A 16086-nucleotide genomic window follows, 5' to 3' on the forward strand; every position below is an offset into this window, starting at 1 on the left:
TAGGATATTGGCGTGTTTCCAACTTCTTCCGTAGGTCTTTTGATTGGAGTTAGAAATTGCTGATCTCTGTGCAGTTCCTTCGAAGTCGGAGGAACTGACCATAGGGCAAGTTGTCCCGCAGATGTTTGGGTGGAAACTCTGGTACATTAGCAGACAGTTTTTTGAGGTGCTCTTAAAGTGTGTGGTAGTCATCAGCCTACCATCTTTTGGAAAGATGTTTAAATCTAGGAAAACTAGATTACTGTTCGAGGTAGTACTTGTGAACTTAAGGAAATCGTCCTGTAAGTTCAACCATGTTAAGAATTGTTTGGAGATCCTTTCATCTCCATCCCAGATGATCAGGATATCATCGATGTACCTCGTCCAGGTTTTGATGTTATTCCTGAAGGGGTTTCTTTGGTTCAGTATCCTGGTGACCTCCAGATGGTGTACATAGAGACCAGCTATGCTGGGAGCAAAAGTGCTCCCCATGCTGGTCCCGTACTTCTGGAGGTATATGGTGCCCTCATACTCAAAGAAGTTTTCTTTCAATGCCAATGAACAACACTCCATAATTACATTGCGCGGAGTCTGGTAGTCCCATTCCTCCTCGAAGAGGACATCCTCAATGATTGTAAGGGTTTCTTGGTGTGGCAGACTCGTGTAGAGACTTTCCACATCACAGCTAATTAAAAGCTGAGTGTTGGGATCGAAAGTCTGGTCTTCAAGTAGGTTCAACACATCTTTTGTGTCCTTTAGGTACGCGGATGTCCGTTGGACCATTGGTCTTAAGAATGCGTCTGCGAATTTGGAGACAGGTTCCAGGATTGATCCGATCCCTGAGACTATGGGGCGTCCTGGTGGGTTGTGTAGACTTTTGTGGATCTTTGGCAATGTGTACAGGTAGGGAGTCTTTGGATTTTTTTGGCATAAGAATTCCCCTTCCTTTTTCGTAATCCAATTGTGGGCCAAAGCTTCCTCTACCATTGTGTTGATATTTGTTCTTATTTTCTCAGTTGGGTCTTCTCGGAGGATCTCGTAATTTCGATGATCTCTCAGAAGTCGCGTGCATTCGTTATCATATTGTTCCTTGCTCTGTATTACCGTGGCGCCACCCTTGTCAGCTACTCTTCTAATACTACAATAGCACTCACACTCTTCTGATACCACTGAAAGCACGTCACTCTACTAATACTACTGACAGCACTGTCACACTCTTCAAATACTAACGGCATTCTCACACTCTTTTAATACTACTGACAGCAAACCACTCTTCTAACACTACTGACAGCACCATTCTAACACTACTAACATCACTCTCACACTCTTAATAGCAAACCACTATTCTGATACTACAGACATCACTCTGCTAATACTACTAACATCACTCGTACACTCTTAATACTACTGACAGCATGCCACTCTTCTGATACTACAGACAGCACTTATAATACTACTAACATCACTCTCACACTTTTAATACTACTAACAGCATGCCACTCTTCTGATACTACTACCAGCACTATCACACTCCCGTAATATTACCGAAAGCACACCTCTCTTCTAACACTACTGACAGCACTCTTCTAACACTACTAACATCACTCTCACACTCTTAACAATACTCACAGCAAACCACTCTTCTGATACTACAGACAGCACTCTTCTAGTACTACTAACATCATTCTCACACTCTTAATACTACTAACTAAATGCTACTCTTCTGATACTACTATCAGCACTCTCACACTACTGTAATACTACTGACAGCAAACCACTCTTCTGATACTACAGACAGCATTCTTCTAATACTACTAACATCATTCTCACACTCTTAATACTACTAACAGCAAACCACTCTTCTGATACTACTAACATCATTCTCACACTCGTAATACTACTAACAGCATGCCACTCTTCTGATACTACTATCAGCACTCTCACACTACAGTAATACCACTGAAAGCACACCACTCTTCTAACACTACTGACAGCACTCTTCTAATACTACTAACATCACCCTCACACTCTTAATACTACTGACAGCAAAGCACTCTTCTGATACTACAGACAGCACTCTACTAATACTACTAACATTACTCTCACACTCTTAATACTACTAACAGCAAACCACTCTTCTGATACTACAGACAGCATTCTTCTAATACTACTAACATCACCCTCACACTCTTAATACTACTGACAGCAAAGCACTCTTCTGATACTACAGAGAGCACTCTACTAATACTACTAACATCACTCTCACACTCTTAATACTACTTACAGCATGCCACTCTTCTGAAACTACTACCAGCCCTCTCACATTCTTGCAATACTAGTGAAAGCACACCACTATTCCAACACTACTGACAGCACTCTTCTAATACTACTAACATCCCTCTCACACTCTTACTACTGACAGCAAACCACTCTTCTGATACTACAGACAGCACTCTTCTAATACTACTAACATCATTCTCACACTCTTAATACTACTAACAGCATGCCACTCTTCTGATACTACTATCAGCACTCTGACACTACTGTAATACGACTGAAAGCATACCACTCTTCTAATACTACTGACAGAACTCCTCATTCTAATACTACTAACATCACTCTCACACTCTTAATACTACTGACAGCATGCCACTCTTCTAATACTACTAACATCACTCTCACGCTCTTAATACTCCTAACAGCATGTCACTCTTCTGAAACTACTACCAGCACTCTCACACTCCTGTAATACTACTGAAAGCACACCACTCTTCTAACACTACTGACAGCACTCTTCTAATACTACTAACATCACCCTCACACTCTTAATACTACTGAAAGCAAAGCACTCTTCTGATACTACAGACAGCACTCTACTAATACTACTAACATCACTCTCACACTCTTAATACTACTAACAGCATGCCACTCTTCTGAAACTACTACCAGCACTCTCACATTCCTGTAATACTACTGAAAGCACATTTATTTATTTATTTTTTATTTTAGCGATTTCTACAGCGCCTGGTGACCCAAGGGTATCCCCGCGCTATGTAACTTGAACCTATTGAGACGGAAGGTAGTCGAAGGGTGTTACTTGGGAAACAAGTGGGTCTTAAGTTTTTTTCGGAACGCAAGGAAATTGGATTCCAGTCTGAGGGCCAGGGGGAGTGCGTTCCAGCCTTTGGCCGCCTGAACGGAGAATTGGCGGCCTCCCGTGCGGACTTTTTTGAATCTGGGAACGTGGACTCGATTCTCATTTTGCGATCGTAGCACTCTGGTTGCTGTATAGGGTGTAATCATGTTGCTGAGGATCGCCGGGCCGGAACCGTTGTAGAGCTTGTGTGTGATACACATTGCTTTAAAGTGCACCCTTTGGCGAACCGGGAGCCAGTGCAGGGTTTTAAGGGCTGGCTTGGCAGATGTTCTGGAGGAGGTGTTGGTGATCATACGTGCTGCCGCGATCTGTGTCCGCTGGAGTTTCGCGATGGTAGCCTCAGGGGCACCCAGATAGACTAGATTGCTATAGTCTAAGCGGGACAGCACTAGGCCCTGGATAAGGAGCTTTCTGGACATGGGAGGGAGTAGGGGCAGGATTTTACGAGTCTTACGCATGAGCCCAAAACATGTGCCCGAGGTTTTGGTAGCCTGGGTCTTCATTGTGAGTTGTGGCTCTAGCCACACCCCGAGTGTTTTGATTTCAGAGTTGGGGGGGGGGATTTCACCGAACACGTCGGGCCATATCGTGGGGGGGATAGATGTCCATTGATTACCGAGTAACATTACCTCTGTCTTTGTCCCATTCAATTTCAAAGATGATTCGTTCATCCAGTTGTGGATGTTTATGAGGCAGTTAGTCAAGTTTTCCGGATGGTCAATCAGCTGGGACAGGGAGACGACCAGTTGGGTGTCATCGGCGTAACTCACCATTTTGATGTTAAATGGTGTTACCACGTCCTCGAGGGGGGCCATATAGACATTAAAAAGCGTGGGGCTCAGGGAGGAGCCCTGAGGCACGCCGCTGGTGAGTGGGAGGGTGGATGAGTGGTGACTGTCATCCCAGACTTGAAAGGTGCGTCCTGTAAGATAGGATTCGATCCATCCGATAGCTGTCCCGGTAAGTCCTGCTTTCGCCAGTCTGCTCAGAAGGACACGGTGGTTGACCGTATCGAAGGCTGCACTTAGATCCAGGAGGATCACTGCCACTGATCCTCCTGAGTCTAGTAAGCCCCTTGCCTCTTCAATCACTGCAAGCAGTGCGGTGTCCGTTCCGTGGCCTGGGCGAAATCCGGTCTGGGATTGTTTGAGCAGTTTGTTTGTCTCAAGGAACTGGGATAATTGGATATTTACCAATTTCTCGGTGACTTTACTAATGCAAGGGAGTAGGGATATTGGCCTATAGTTGGTCAGGTCTGCTGGATCCAGCTGGGGTTTTTTTATGAGTGCTTTGACCACCGCACTTTTCCAGCTGTCGGGGACGATGCCATGTAAAAATGAACAGTTGATGAGGTCCGTAATGGTGGGAACTATTACTGGGGCTACTGTCTTAAGGAACCTGATAGGGGCTGGGTCCAGGGGCGATCCACTTTTCATTTTTACAAGGGTTCGCTCAACCTCTGCGGGGGTGACAGGTCGGAAAGTCTTAAGCGAAGGACGACAGCTGCTTTCAGACGATTTGGGGACAGGACTGCTTTCCGTAAGGCTGGGAGGGCTGGAGGGAGGGAGGGAAGCCAGGATACGGGTAATTTTCTCGCTGAAAAAAAGGGCTAATTCGTTACTTCTGTCCCCTTTGGGTGTGTTAGAGGAGGAGGTGGTGGGGACCTTGGTCAGCTCTTTGACGATTAAAAAAGATTCTCGGGCTGAATTGGATGCTTCTTGTATACGTGTGGTATAGTAGGAAGCTTTGGCTGATTTGATAGCCTCTTTGTAAATTTTGACCGCATCCTGGTAGTCTTCTTTGTTGGCATTTTGCCAGGACTTTCTCCAAAGACGTTCGGCCTTTTTGCAGTTTTTGCGTAGTGCTCTTAGCTCTGTGGAGTACCATGGAGCTGAGCCACGTTTGCCGATTTTATTTTCCCTATTTCTGAGTGGAAGTATAAGGTCTAGGGAGGCGGTAATCCAGTCTCTGAATCTTTTGTCTGCGGTATTTGGGTCTTCTGCCTGAGCAGGGATGTTTTTTTCCAGGGTCTGAGTCCATTCCTCCGTGGAGAGTCTGGGCCAGGTCCTATCCTTGCTAAAAGTGGGGGGTGTGCAGTTTTTCTTGGAGGTTACAGGTAATTGGAAGGAGACCATGAAGTGGTCTGTCCAGGGGAGGGGCAAGGCCTCTTTGGCTGACATTGAAGGCGAGTTTGTAAGTATAGGGTCTAAGAGGTGGCCCTTGGTGTGGGTGGCTCCGGAGTTTAGTAACCGGATGTCAAGAGCCGCTAGATCTTGAATCAAATCAAGGGCTACCGAGTTGGCCGGGTCTTCCAGGTGGATGTTCAGGTCTCCAACTATCATGTAGTTCGAGAAGGCGTGGGCTTGGGTTGTAATTAGGTCCAGAAGCGAGCAGATGAAGGGACCCGGAGTGCCGGGAGGGCGATAAATGAGGAGTCCTGTAAGGGAGGTGGTTGGGTTAAGAGTGACAGAGAAATGCAGGCTTTCTGCGTCAGTAACCTGGGCATCGTAGGTTTTGAAGTGGAGGTGTTCTCGATGGATAATGGCTATCCCTCCTCCTCTACCTAGAGGACGGGGTAAGGACTGAATACAATAGCCCTGTGGGGTTGCTAAGACCATGTCAGATTGAGAATGAGGGCCGAGCCACGTTTCCGTGAGGAAACATATATCGATTTCATGGTCCTCTATGAGGTCGGCAATCTGAGTCGCGTGTTTGGGAAGAGAGCGGCAGTTCAGAGAGGCAAGGTTGAGGGTGACAGGCTTGCTGGGTCTCGCGGGTAGCGTAAGCTGCGTTGGTTTGCATGAGGGGCAGCTAATGAAGGGTCCCTTGGGATTATAGATGTAATCACAGGACTGCGGAGGAGGTCTGAGGCTCAAAAGGTCTCTGCGGGAGTACCGTATGTTTGAGAGAAGGGAATCAGGCAGGGGTTCTGGCCCTAGGCCCGGTCGTGCGCGGACGGGCGCAGACGGGCTTGCCTTAGGCGCGCCTTCGGCGCGCAAACGGCGCTCCCGCTGCGCTCGTCCGCTGCGCTGGGGGGGTCGACACATTTGTGCTAGACGTAATGGGCGTGGCCTCGCAGGGGGCGTGGCTCCGCCTTTGGCGCGCTCTCGGTGATGGCGATTCCCCGAGGGTGGGGGACTGGATTTAGCGCGTATCAGCAGCGCTTCCAGCAGGTGAGCGAGAGCGTTTAGTGCTTTGAATGAGCAAGTGATACAAGTTATTTTGTGACAGTATTAAAAATTGAGCAGTTAAAAAAACCTCCGGCTTTCCGCCTCAGAGGGTTCCAAGTGACTGGAGACGATGCGCTAGGAGAGCGTTTAAGGAGTTGGTTGGTGGGCGTGGCCTCGCAGGGGGCGTGGCTCCGCCTTTGGCGCGCTCTCGGTGATGGCGATTCCCCGAGGGTGGGGGACTGGATTTAGCGCGTATCAGCAGCGCTTCCAGCAGGTGAGCGAGAGCGTTTAGTGCTTTGAATGAGCAAGTGATACAAGTTATTTTGTGACAGTATTAAAAATTGAGCAGTTAAAAAAACCTCCGGCTTCTTCTTCTAACACTACTGACAGCACCCTTCTAACACTACTAACATAACTCTCACACTCTTACTACTACCAACAGCAAAACACTCTTTTGATGCTACAGACAGCAATCTTCTAACACTACTAACATCCCTCTCACACTCTTACTACTGACAGCAAACCACTCTTCTGATACTACAGACAGCACTCTTCTAATACTACTAACATCACTCTCACACTTTTAATACTATTAACAGCATGCCACTCTTCTAATACTACAGACAGCACTCTCACACTACTGTAATACGACTGAAAGCACACCCCTCTTCTAATACTACTGAAAGCATACCACTCTTCTGATACTACAGACAGCACTCTTCTAATACTACTAACATCACTCTCACACTCTTAATACTACTAACAGCAAACCACTCTTCTGATACTACAGACAGCATTCTTCTAATACTACTAACATCACTCTCACACTCTTAATACTACTGACAGCAAACTACTCTTCTGATACTACAGACAGCACTCTTCTAATACTAATAACATCATTCTCACACTCTTAATACTACTAACAGCAAACCACTCTTCTGATACTACAGACAGCACTCTTCTAATACTACTAACATCATTCTCACACTCTTAATACTACTAACAGCATGCTACTCTTCTGATACTACTATCAGCACTCTCACACTACTGTAATACTACCGAAAGCACACCACTCTTCTAATACTAATGACAGAACTCCTCATTCTAATACTACTAACATCACTCTCACACTCCTAATACTACTGACAGCATGCCACTCTTCTAATACTACTAACATCACTCTCACACTCTTAATACTACTAACAGCATGCCACTCTTCTGATACTACTACCAGCACTCTCACACTACTGTAATACTACTGAAAGCACACCACTCTTCTAATACTAATGACAGAACTCCTCATTCTAATACTACTAACATCACTCTCATACTCTTAATACTACTGACAGCATGCCACTCTTCTAATACTACTAACATCACTCTCACACTCTTAATACTACTAACAGCATGCCACTCTTCTGATACTACTATCAGCACTCTCACACTACTGTAATACTACTGAAAGCACACCACTCTTCTAATACTAATGACAGAACTCCTCATTCTAATACTACTAACATCACTCTCACACTCTTAATACTACTGACAGCATGCCACTCTTCTAATACTACTAACATCACTCTCACACTCTTAATACTACTAACAACATGCCACTCTTCTGATACTACTACCAGCACTCTCACACTCCTGTAATACTACTGAAAGCACACCACTCTTCTAACACTACTGACATCACTCTTCTAATACTACTAACATCACCCTCACACTCTTAATACTACTGACAGCAAACTACTCTTCTGATACTACAGACAGCACTCTTCTAATACTAATAACATCATTCTCACACTCTTAATACTACTAACAGCAAACCAATCTTCTGATACTACAGACAGCAATCTACTAATACTACTAACATCACCCTCACACTCTTAATACTACTAACAGCATGCTACTCTTCTGATACTACTATCAGCAATCTCACACTACTGTAATACTACCCAAAGCACACCACTCTTCTAATACTAATGACAGAACTCCTCATTCTAATACTACTAACATCACTCTCACACTCTTAATACTACTGACAACATGTCACTCTTCTAATACTACTAACATCACTCTCACACTCTTAATACTACTAACAGCATGCCACTCTTCTGATACTACTACCAGCACTCTCACACTACTGTAATACTACTGAAAGCACACCACTCTTCTAATACTAATGACAGAACTCCTCATTCTAATACTACTAACATCACTCTCACACTCTTAATACTACTGACAGCATGCCACTCTTCTAATACTACTAACATCACTCTCACACTCTTAATACTACTAACAGCATGCCACTCTTCTGATACTACTACCAGCACTCTCACACTCCTGTAATACTACTGAAAGCACACCACTCTTCTAACACTACTGACATCACTCTTCTAATACTACTAACATCACCCTCACACTCATAATACTACTGACAGCAAACCACTCTTCTGATACTACATACAGCACTCTTCTAATACTACTAACATCACTATCACACTCTTAATAGTACTGACAGCATGCCACTCTTCTGAAACTACTACCAGCACTCTCACACTCCTGTAATACTACTGAAAGCACACCACTCTTCTAACACTACTGACAGCACCCTTCTAAAATTACTAACATCACTCTCACACTCTTAATACTACTGACAGCAAACCACGCTTCTGATACTACAGACAGCACTCTTCTAATACTACTAACATCATTCTCACACTCTTAATACTACTAACAGCATGCTACTCTTCTGATACTACTACCAGCACTCTCAGACTACTGTAATACTACTGAAAGCACACCACTCTTCTAATACTAATAACAGAACTCCTCATTCCAATACTACTAACATCACTCTCACACTCTTAATACTACTAACAGCATGCCACTCTTCTGATACTACTACCAGCACTCTCACACTCCTGTAATACTACTAAAAGCACACCACTCTTCTAACACTACTGACATCACTCTTCTGATACTACTAACATCACCCTCACACTCTTAATACTACTGACAGCAAACCACTCTTCTGATACTACATACAGCACTCTTCTAATACTACTAACATCACTATCACTCTTAATAGTACTGACAGCATGCCACTCTTCTGAAACTACTACCAGCACTCTCACACTCCTGTAATACTACTGAAAGCACACCACTCTTCTAACACTACTGACAGCACCCTTCTAACACTACTAACATCACTCTCACACTCTTAACAATACTCACAGCAAACCACTCTTCTGATACTACAGACAGCACTCTTCTAGTACTACTAACATCATTCTCACACTCTTAATACTACTAACTAAATGCTACTCTTCTGATACTACTATCAGCACTCTCACACTACTGTAATACTACTGACAGCAAACCACTCTTCTGATACTACAGACAGCATTCTTCTAATACTACTAACATCATTCTCACACTCTTAATACTACTAACAGCAAACCACTCTTCTGATACTACTAACATCATTCTCACACTCGTAATACTACTAACAGCATGCCACTCTTCTGATACTACTATCAGCACTCTCACACTACAGTAATACCACTGAAAGCACACCACTCTTCTAACACTACTGACAGCACTCTTCTAATACTACTAACATCACCCTCACACTCTTAATACTACTGACAGCAAAGCACTCTTCTGATACTACAGACAGCACTCTTCCAATACTACTAACAAGACTCTCACACTCTTAATACTACTAACAGCATGCCACTCTTCTGATACTACAGACAGCATTCTTCCAATACTACTAACAAGACTCTCACACTCTTAATACTACTAACAGCATGCCACTCTTCTGATACTACTACCAGCACTCTCACACTACTGTAATACTACTGAAAGCACACCACTCTTCTAATACTAATGACAGAACTCCTCTTTCTAATACTACTAACATCACTCTCACACGCTTAATACTACTGACAGCATGGCACTCTTCTAATACTTCTAACATCACTCTCACACGCTTAATACTACTGACAGCAAACCACTCTTCTAACACTACTGACAGCACTCTTTTAATACTTCTAACATCACTCTCACACGCTTAATACTACTGACAGCAGACCACTCTTCTGATACCACAGACAGCACTCTTCTAATACTACTAACATCACTCTCACACTCTTAATACTACTAACAGCATGCCACTCTTCTGATACTACTACCAGCACTCTCACACTCCTGTAATACTACTGAAAGCACACCACTCTTCTAACACTACTGACATCACTCTTCTAATACTACTAACATCACCCTCACACTCTTAATACTACTGACAGCAAACCACTCCTCTGATAATACATACAGCATTCTTCTAATATTACTAACATCACCCTCACACTCTTAATACTACTGACAGCAAACCACTCTTCTGATACCACAGACAGCACTCTTCTAATACTACTAAAATCACTCTCACACTCTTAATACTACTGACAGCAAACCACGCTTCTGATACTACAGACAGCATTCTTCTAATACTACTAACATCACTCGCACACTCTTAATACTACTAACAGCAAACCACTCTTCTGATACTACAGACAGCATTCTTCTAATACTACTAACATCACCCTCACACTCTTAATACTACTGACAGCAAAGCACTCTTCTGATACTACAGACAGCACTCTACTAATACTACTAACAGCACTCTTAATACTACTTACAGCATGCCACTCTTCTGATACTACAGACAGCACTCTTCTAATACTACTATCATTCTCACACTCTTAATACTACTAACAGCATGCCACTCTTCTGATACTACTATCAGCACTCTGACACTACTGTAATACTACTGAAAGCACACCACTCTTCTAATACTAATGACGGAACTCCTCATTCTAATACTACTAACATCACTCTCACACTCTTAATACTACTGACAGCATGCCACTCTTCTAATACTACTAACATCACTCTCAGACTCTTAATACTACTAACAGCATGCCACTCTTCTGATACTACTACCAGCAGCCTCACACTCCTGTAATACTACTGAAAGCACACCACTCTTCTAACACTACTGACATCACTTTCCTAATACTACTAACACCACACTCACACTCTTAATACTACTGACAGCAAACCACTCTTCTGATACTACATACAGCACTCTTCAAATACTACTAACATCACTATCACACTCTTAATAGTACTGACAGCATGCCACTCTTCTGAAACTACTACCAGCACTCTCACACTCCTGTAATACTACTGAAAGCACACCACTCTTCTAACACTACTGACAGCACCCTTCTAACACTACTAACATCACTCTCACACTCTTAATACTACTAACAGCATGCCACTCTTCTAACACTACTGACAGCACCCTTCTAACACTACTAACATCACTCTCACACTCTTAATACTACTAACAGCAAACCACTCTTCTGATACTACAGACAGTACTCTTCTAATACTACTAACATCACTCTCACACCTCTTAATACTACTGAAGGCAGATCACTCTTCTAACACTACTGACAGCACTCTTCTAATACTACTAACATCACTCTCACACGCTTAATACTACTGACAGCAAACCACTCTTCTGATACTACAGACAGCATTCTTCTAATACTACTAACATCACTCTTAATACTACTAACAGCAAACCACTCTTCTGATACTACAGACAGCATTCTTCTAATACTACTAACATCACTCTCGCACTCTTAATACTACTAACAGCATGCCACTCCTCCGATACTACTACCAGCACTCTCACACCCCTGTAATACTACTGAAAGCACACCACACTTCTAATACTACTGAAAGCACACCACTCTTCTAATACTACTGACAGCACTCACACTCTTCTAATACTACTGACAGCACTCCTCTAATACTACTGAAAACAGGCCACTCCTCTGTTTCTACTGACAGCACGCTTCTAATGCTACGGACATCACTCCTCATTCTAATGCTACTAACAGCACCCTCACACCCTTCTCATACTACCGACAGCACCCTTCACTCTTCTAATTATGCGCACAGCACTCTGCAATACAATGCAGTGAAGGTGGCAGTCCATGAGCTCACACATAGCAAGGTTTATGCAATGCTCAAATAATTGGGCTTTTGTAAATTCGGTGCATAGTTTTCAAGGGGAGGGGTGTTAAATCTGGCATCTTATTGTTTTAAGCACCCTTTGCCCCCTACGCTCATTCTTCACGCAGTTCAATACTCTAGTGATGAAGTTGCACACAAAATGTTATGGTGCTGTTGACTTGCATCGAGGCACGTGTCTTTCTGTCTGCATTAAAAAGCCTTGGAATGTGTCCATACATGCTTCCTGAGGCAAGTATGTATTCATGAATCAGACTGCATGACCCAGTGTGTAGTAATTGTATAGCTCTTCAATCCTTGATGGCACAGCACCCACGATAGTGCACTGCATGGCTAAACACCTATAAGGTCCCAAAGGCAAGACCTAATGGCTATGCCAATGCTTGTTATCTTCTGTGATGTTACCATACAACATTGTGAGCACTAAGTTTAGGAATTTTAAAATAACTATTTTAAAATAAATGTCACAATTCATACCCTGTTCTGATGATCCTTGAAAGTGTTCCTGAACCTATTAGGGGATTGTTAATAACCAAGAGAGCGCGAGTCCCACACTTTCAGTAATGCTCAGTGGGTTGTGCGGGCTAGATTTAAACTTAACTCAGTGATGGTGCACTATACTAATTCCTTCAACCTGTGGGTTAGAAAACTAAACTCTGTAGACCTGGCTGCTAGATCCCACAATCTGCAACATGGTTTTTACTCCTGTATGGGGTGAGATCAGATTAGACACACTTATGGTGCCACTATCCCGGTTGTGCTCTTTACTTCACTATAGGGTGAGGTTCAAAGTACACACAGCTTGGAAGCCCCTGCCCACAAGGTTGCCCTTCCCTTCTTGAGTCCTTAATTCCAGTTCGGGATGAGGATCAGACTACACAACTTGTGAGCCCTGTCCCGAAAGGTTGCATTTACCTTCTTTTATCTTTAATTCCTGTTCTACCTGAGGATAAGATTGGACACATCATTTGTCCCTTTAAGGTGACAATACTATTGATAGTTCCCTTTACTCCTGCATCGGGTGAGGCACAGACTAGGTACAACTTGTACTTCGCCTTAAAGTGGCAATACACCTTATGTGCCGTTGACATCTGTATGAAGCGAGGGTCAGACTAGACACGACTTTTGCCCCTCTTGAGGCGGTAATACTCTTGTTGAGCCATTTACTCCTATACAGGATGAGGCTCTGACTAGACGCTCCATGTGCCCCCCAATACTGGACAGGCTTCACAACGGAACTCTCATGCCAGAAGTCACCCTGGTTTTTTTGTGACGTGCTCCTGGAGTGGTGCAGAGAAGCGGTCTTCAGCCATCCCCTCTCTATCAAACCCAGGCAAAGCTGTGATAGAGAACAGCTAAAGGCCAAGAGATGGTATGCTTTGCCATCCATCTTATGAACCTCGATTTACAAGATTTCTATGTACTGCTTCTGCTAAGTGTTAGCATAGAGCTAGGAAATCACAAATGAACCAGTATGCAGAACATAGCTCCCCACCCCACATTGCAAGAGATATGAGTGCTACTCAAGTGTGAACATGTTTCAATATATATATATATATATATATATATATATATATATATACACATATGTCTTATTAACATACCATGACCATCACTGGAAGGCATCAGAGCTCTGTACATGGTCCAAGGCAAAGACAGTCAACGTTTGATTAGAGGGGAGATGGTTTCTAAGAGTGAGAGACGGCTTAATGTGTCATGATGTGATCATCTTTAAAGAGGTGAATTTTCAGCTCTTTTCTATCACAATTTGCAGCTCTGACAATTTCATATATGTCTGAACTATTATCCCTATTACAATGCCTTTTGCCTGGAGAAGGCCCATCCTGGACCAGCATGAAGACAAAACACATACTGACAAATCGAGGACAAAGGGATAGTGACAAGGTCTAGGAACACTAACAACACATTGTAGGTCAAACCTCACATGTTTAATTGATGGAGCGCAAAGAGCGATATAAAATGATGGACTGAGAATAAAGTAACTGGAAAATTGATGCAATTTAACGTAAATTGAAAACAAACAACAAACTAGATAACCACAGTTGTGTGACTTGGAAGCCTAATTTTTCTCAATACAGTCCTCGTTTGTGATTACGTTACAGTGCTCACATTATCATCGGCATTAGAAGAGATGGGAGCCTCGGGTGTCTGGTCACAGAAGCTCATTTACATACAGAGGGGGATGACAGCCTGTTCACAACGCACAACACAACTTGTTTCTGTAAAATGCTTGTACACAGTACAGTGTAAAGTGACTCAGGTAACAGTGTGACTGTTGTATGATATGAGTGGGCAGTCTCCGTTGTTGAGACCTGAATGTCTGCAGGGTGCAGACTTAGTTCTATCAGCTTTTTGAGAGAGGGTGACATTCTCACATTCTGGGGACACAGCTGCAAACAGCTCCCCTCATGGTTTTTACATTTTTCATCTAGTCGGTGCAGATTTCACCTAAGACAGTAACCTTTCCAGCTCAATGGTCTGCTTCCTGGAATCAGCCTGCTTTCCTCTTCCCATACTTTAGTCAGAAAAGGTAAATGTGTCTTTCACTAAAGTGTCCTTAGCTCGCTTTTGGTAACGTGGGTTGAGCAATAAGGCCATGCTCGAAAGTAAAGCAAAACAGTGGAAGTCACAAATGTCAATACAATGTAGTAACAAGCATTGGAAATGCAATAGGTCTCGCATTAGGAAAGTTTGAACAATTGGTATTGTAAATGACACTTTTTTTATTTATGTGTTGGTTTTGAAAATAGCAAAAGTAATAGCTTTGTCAGTTACAATGTCAATAGTTTGAACTTTCGCAAATGTGACACCTATAGCATTTGTAATGCAATGTGTGTTGTCTTTACGTGACTTAGATGTATTGATATTGCAAATAACAATGGCTTTTAATTTTGTACATAATTAATACTTAAATAAAATTTATTGTAATTTATAATGGCAATAGCTTAAACGTTTGTAAATTAATTTTGTGAAGATTATGTTCAGTGTATTTTATTGTGACGAAAATCCAAGAACATTGCATTTGCACCTGGTGGTGGATGTGGTGGTGGATGTGGAGGTGATGGTGGATGTGGTGGATGTGGTGGTGGATGCGGTGGTGGTGGTGGATGCGGTGGATGTGGTGGTGGATGTCATGGTGGATGTGGAGGTGATGGTTGTGGTGGTGGATGCGGTGGTGGTGGTGGATGCGGTGGTGCATGTGGTGGTGGATGTCATGGTGGTTGTGGTGGTGGATGCGGTGGTTGTTGTGGTGGTGGATGTGGAGGTGGATGTGGTGGTGGATGTGGTGGATGTGGGTGTGGTGGATGTGGGTGTGGTGGATGTGGGTGTGGTGGATGTGGTGGAATTGAAACATTTTTGATATTAATTACTGCCAACGAAATCATTGCTGTTACTCAACAGCAAACGACCATTGAGAAAGCCAAACTCCCCACCTGGCACATACCCCCTCATTTCAGGTCATGACCCCTATTGTTACATGACACTCAGGAGAGCTACTAGGACCCTCTGTCTCAATTTTTTAAATATATATTATGTAGCTGTGCAGCCTTGATCACTCCAATTTTACTAAATATGTAATCTTGAGTGAATATGTAATTTGTTAATCTGTAACACACGTCACGAGTAACTGCTGTACATATAAGT

General features: G+C 43.2%; 1 protein-coding gene across 1 annotated transcript in view; it reads right to left on the reverse strand.

Moving 5' to 3' along the window:
* The window catches only part of LOC144805522 (uncharacterized), a 186986-nt gene that overhangs the window by 111790 nt on the left and 59110 nt on the right, over window positions 1-16086 (reverse strand). Inside the window, 1 exon segment of the mRNA XM_078672058.1 lies at window positions 485-1117. Within this exon segment, the coding sequence (XP_078528184.1) occupies window positions 485-1117 (633 nt within the window).

This window comes from Lissotriton helveticus (assembly GCF_964261635.1).
Source record: "Lissotriton helveticus chromosome 1_1 unlocalized genomic scaffold, aLisHel1.1 SUPER_1_unloc_13, whole genome shotgun sequence".
Taxonomy (NCBI): Eukaryota; Metazoa; Chordata; class Amphibia; order Caudata; family Salamandridae; genus Lissotriton; species Lissotriton helveticus.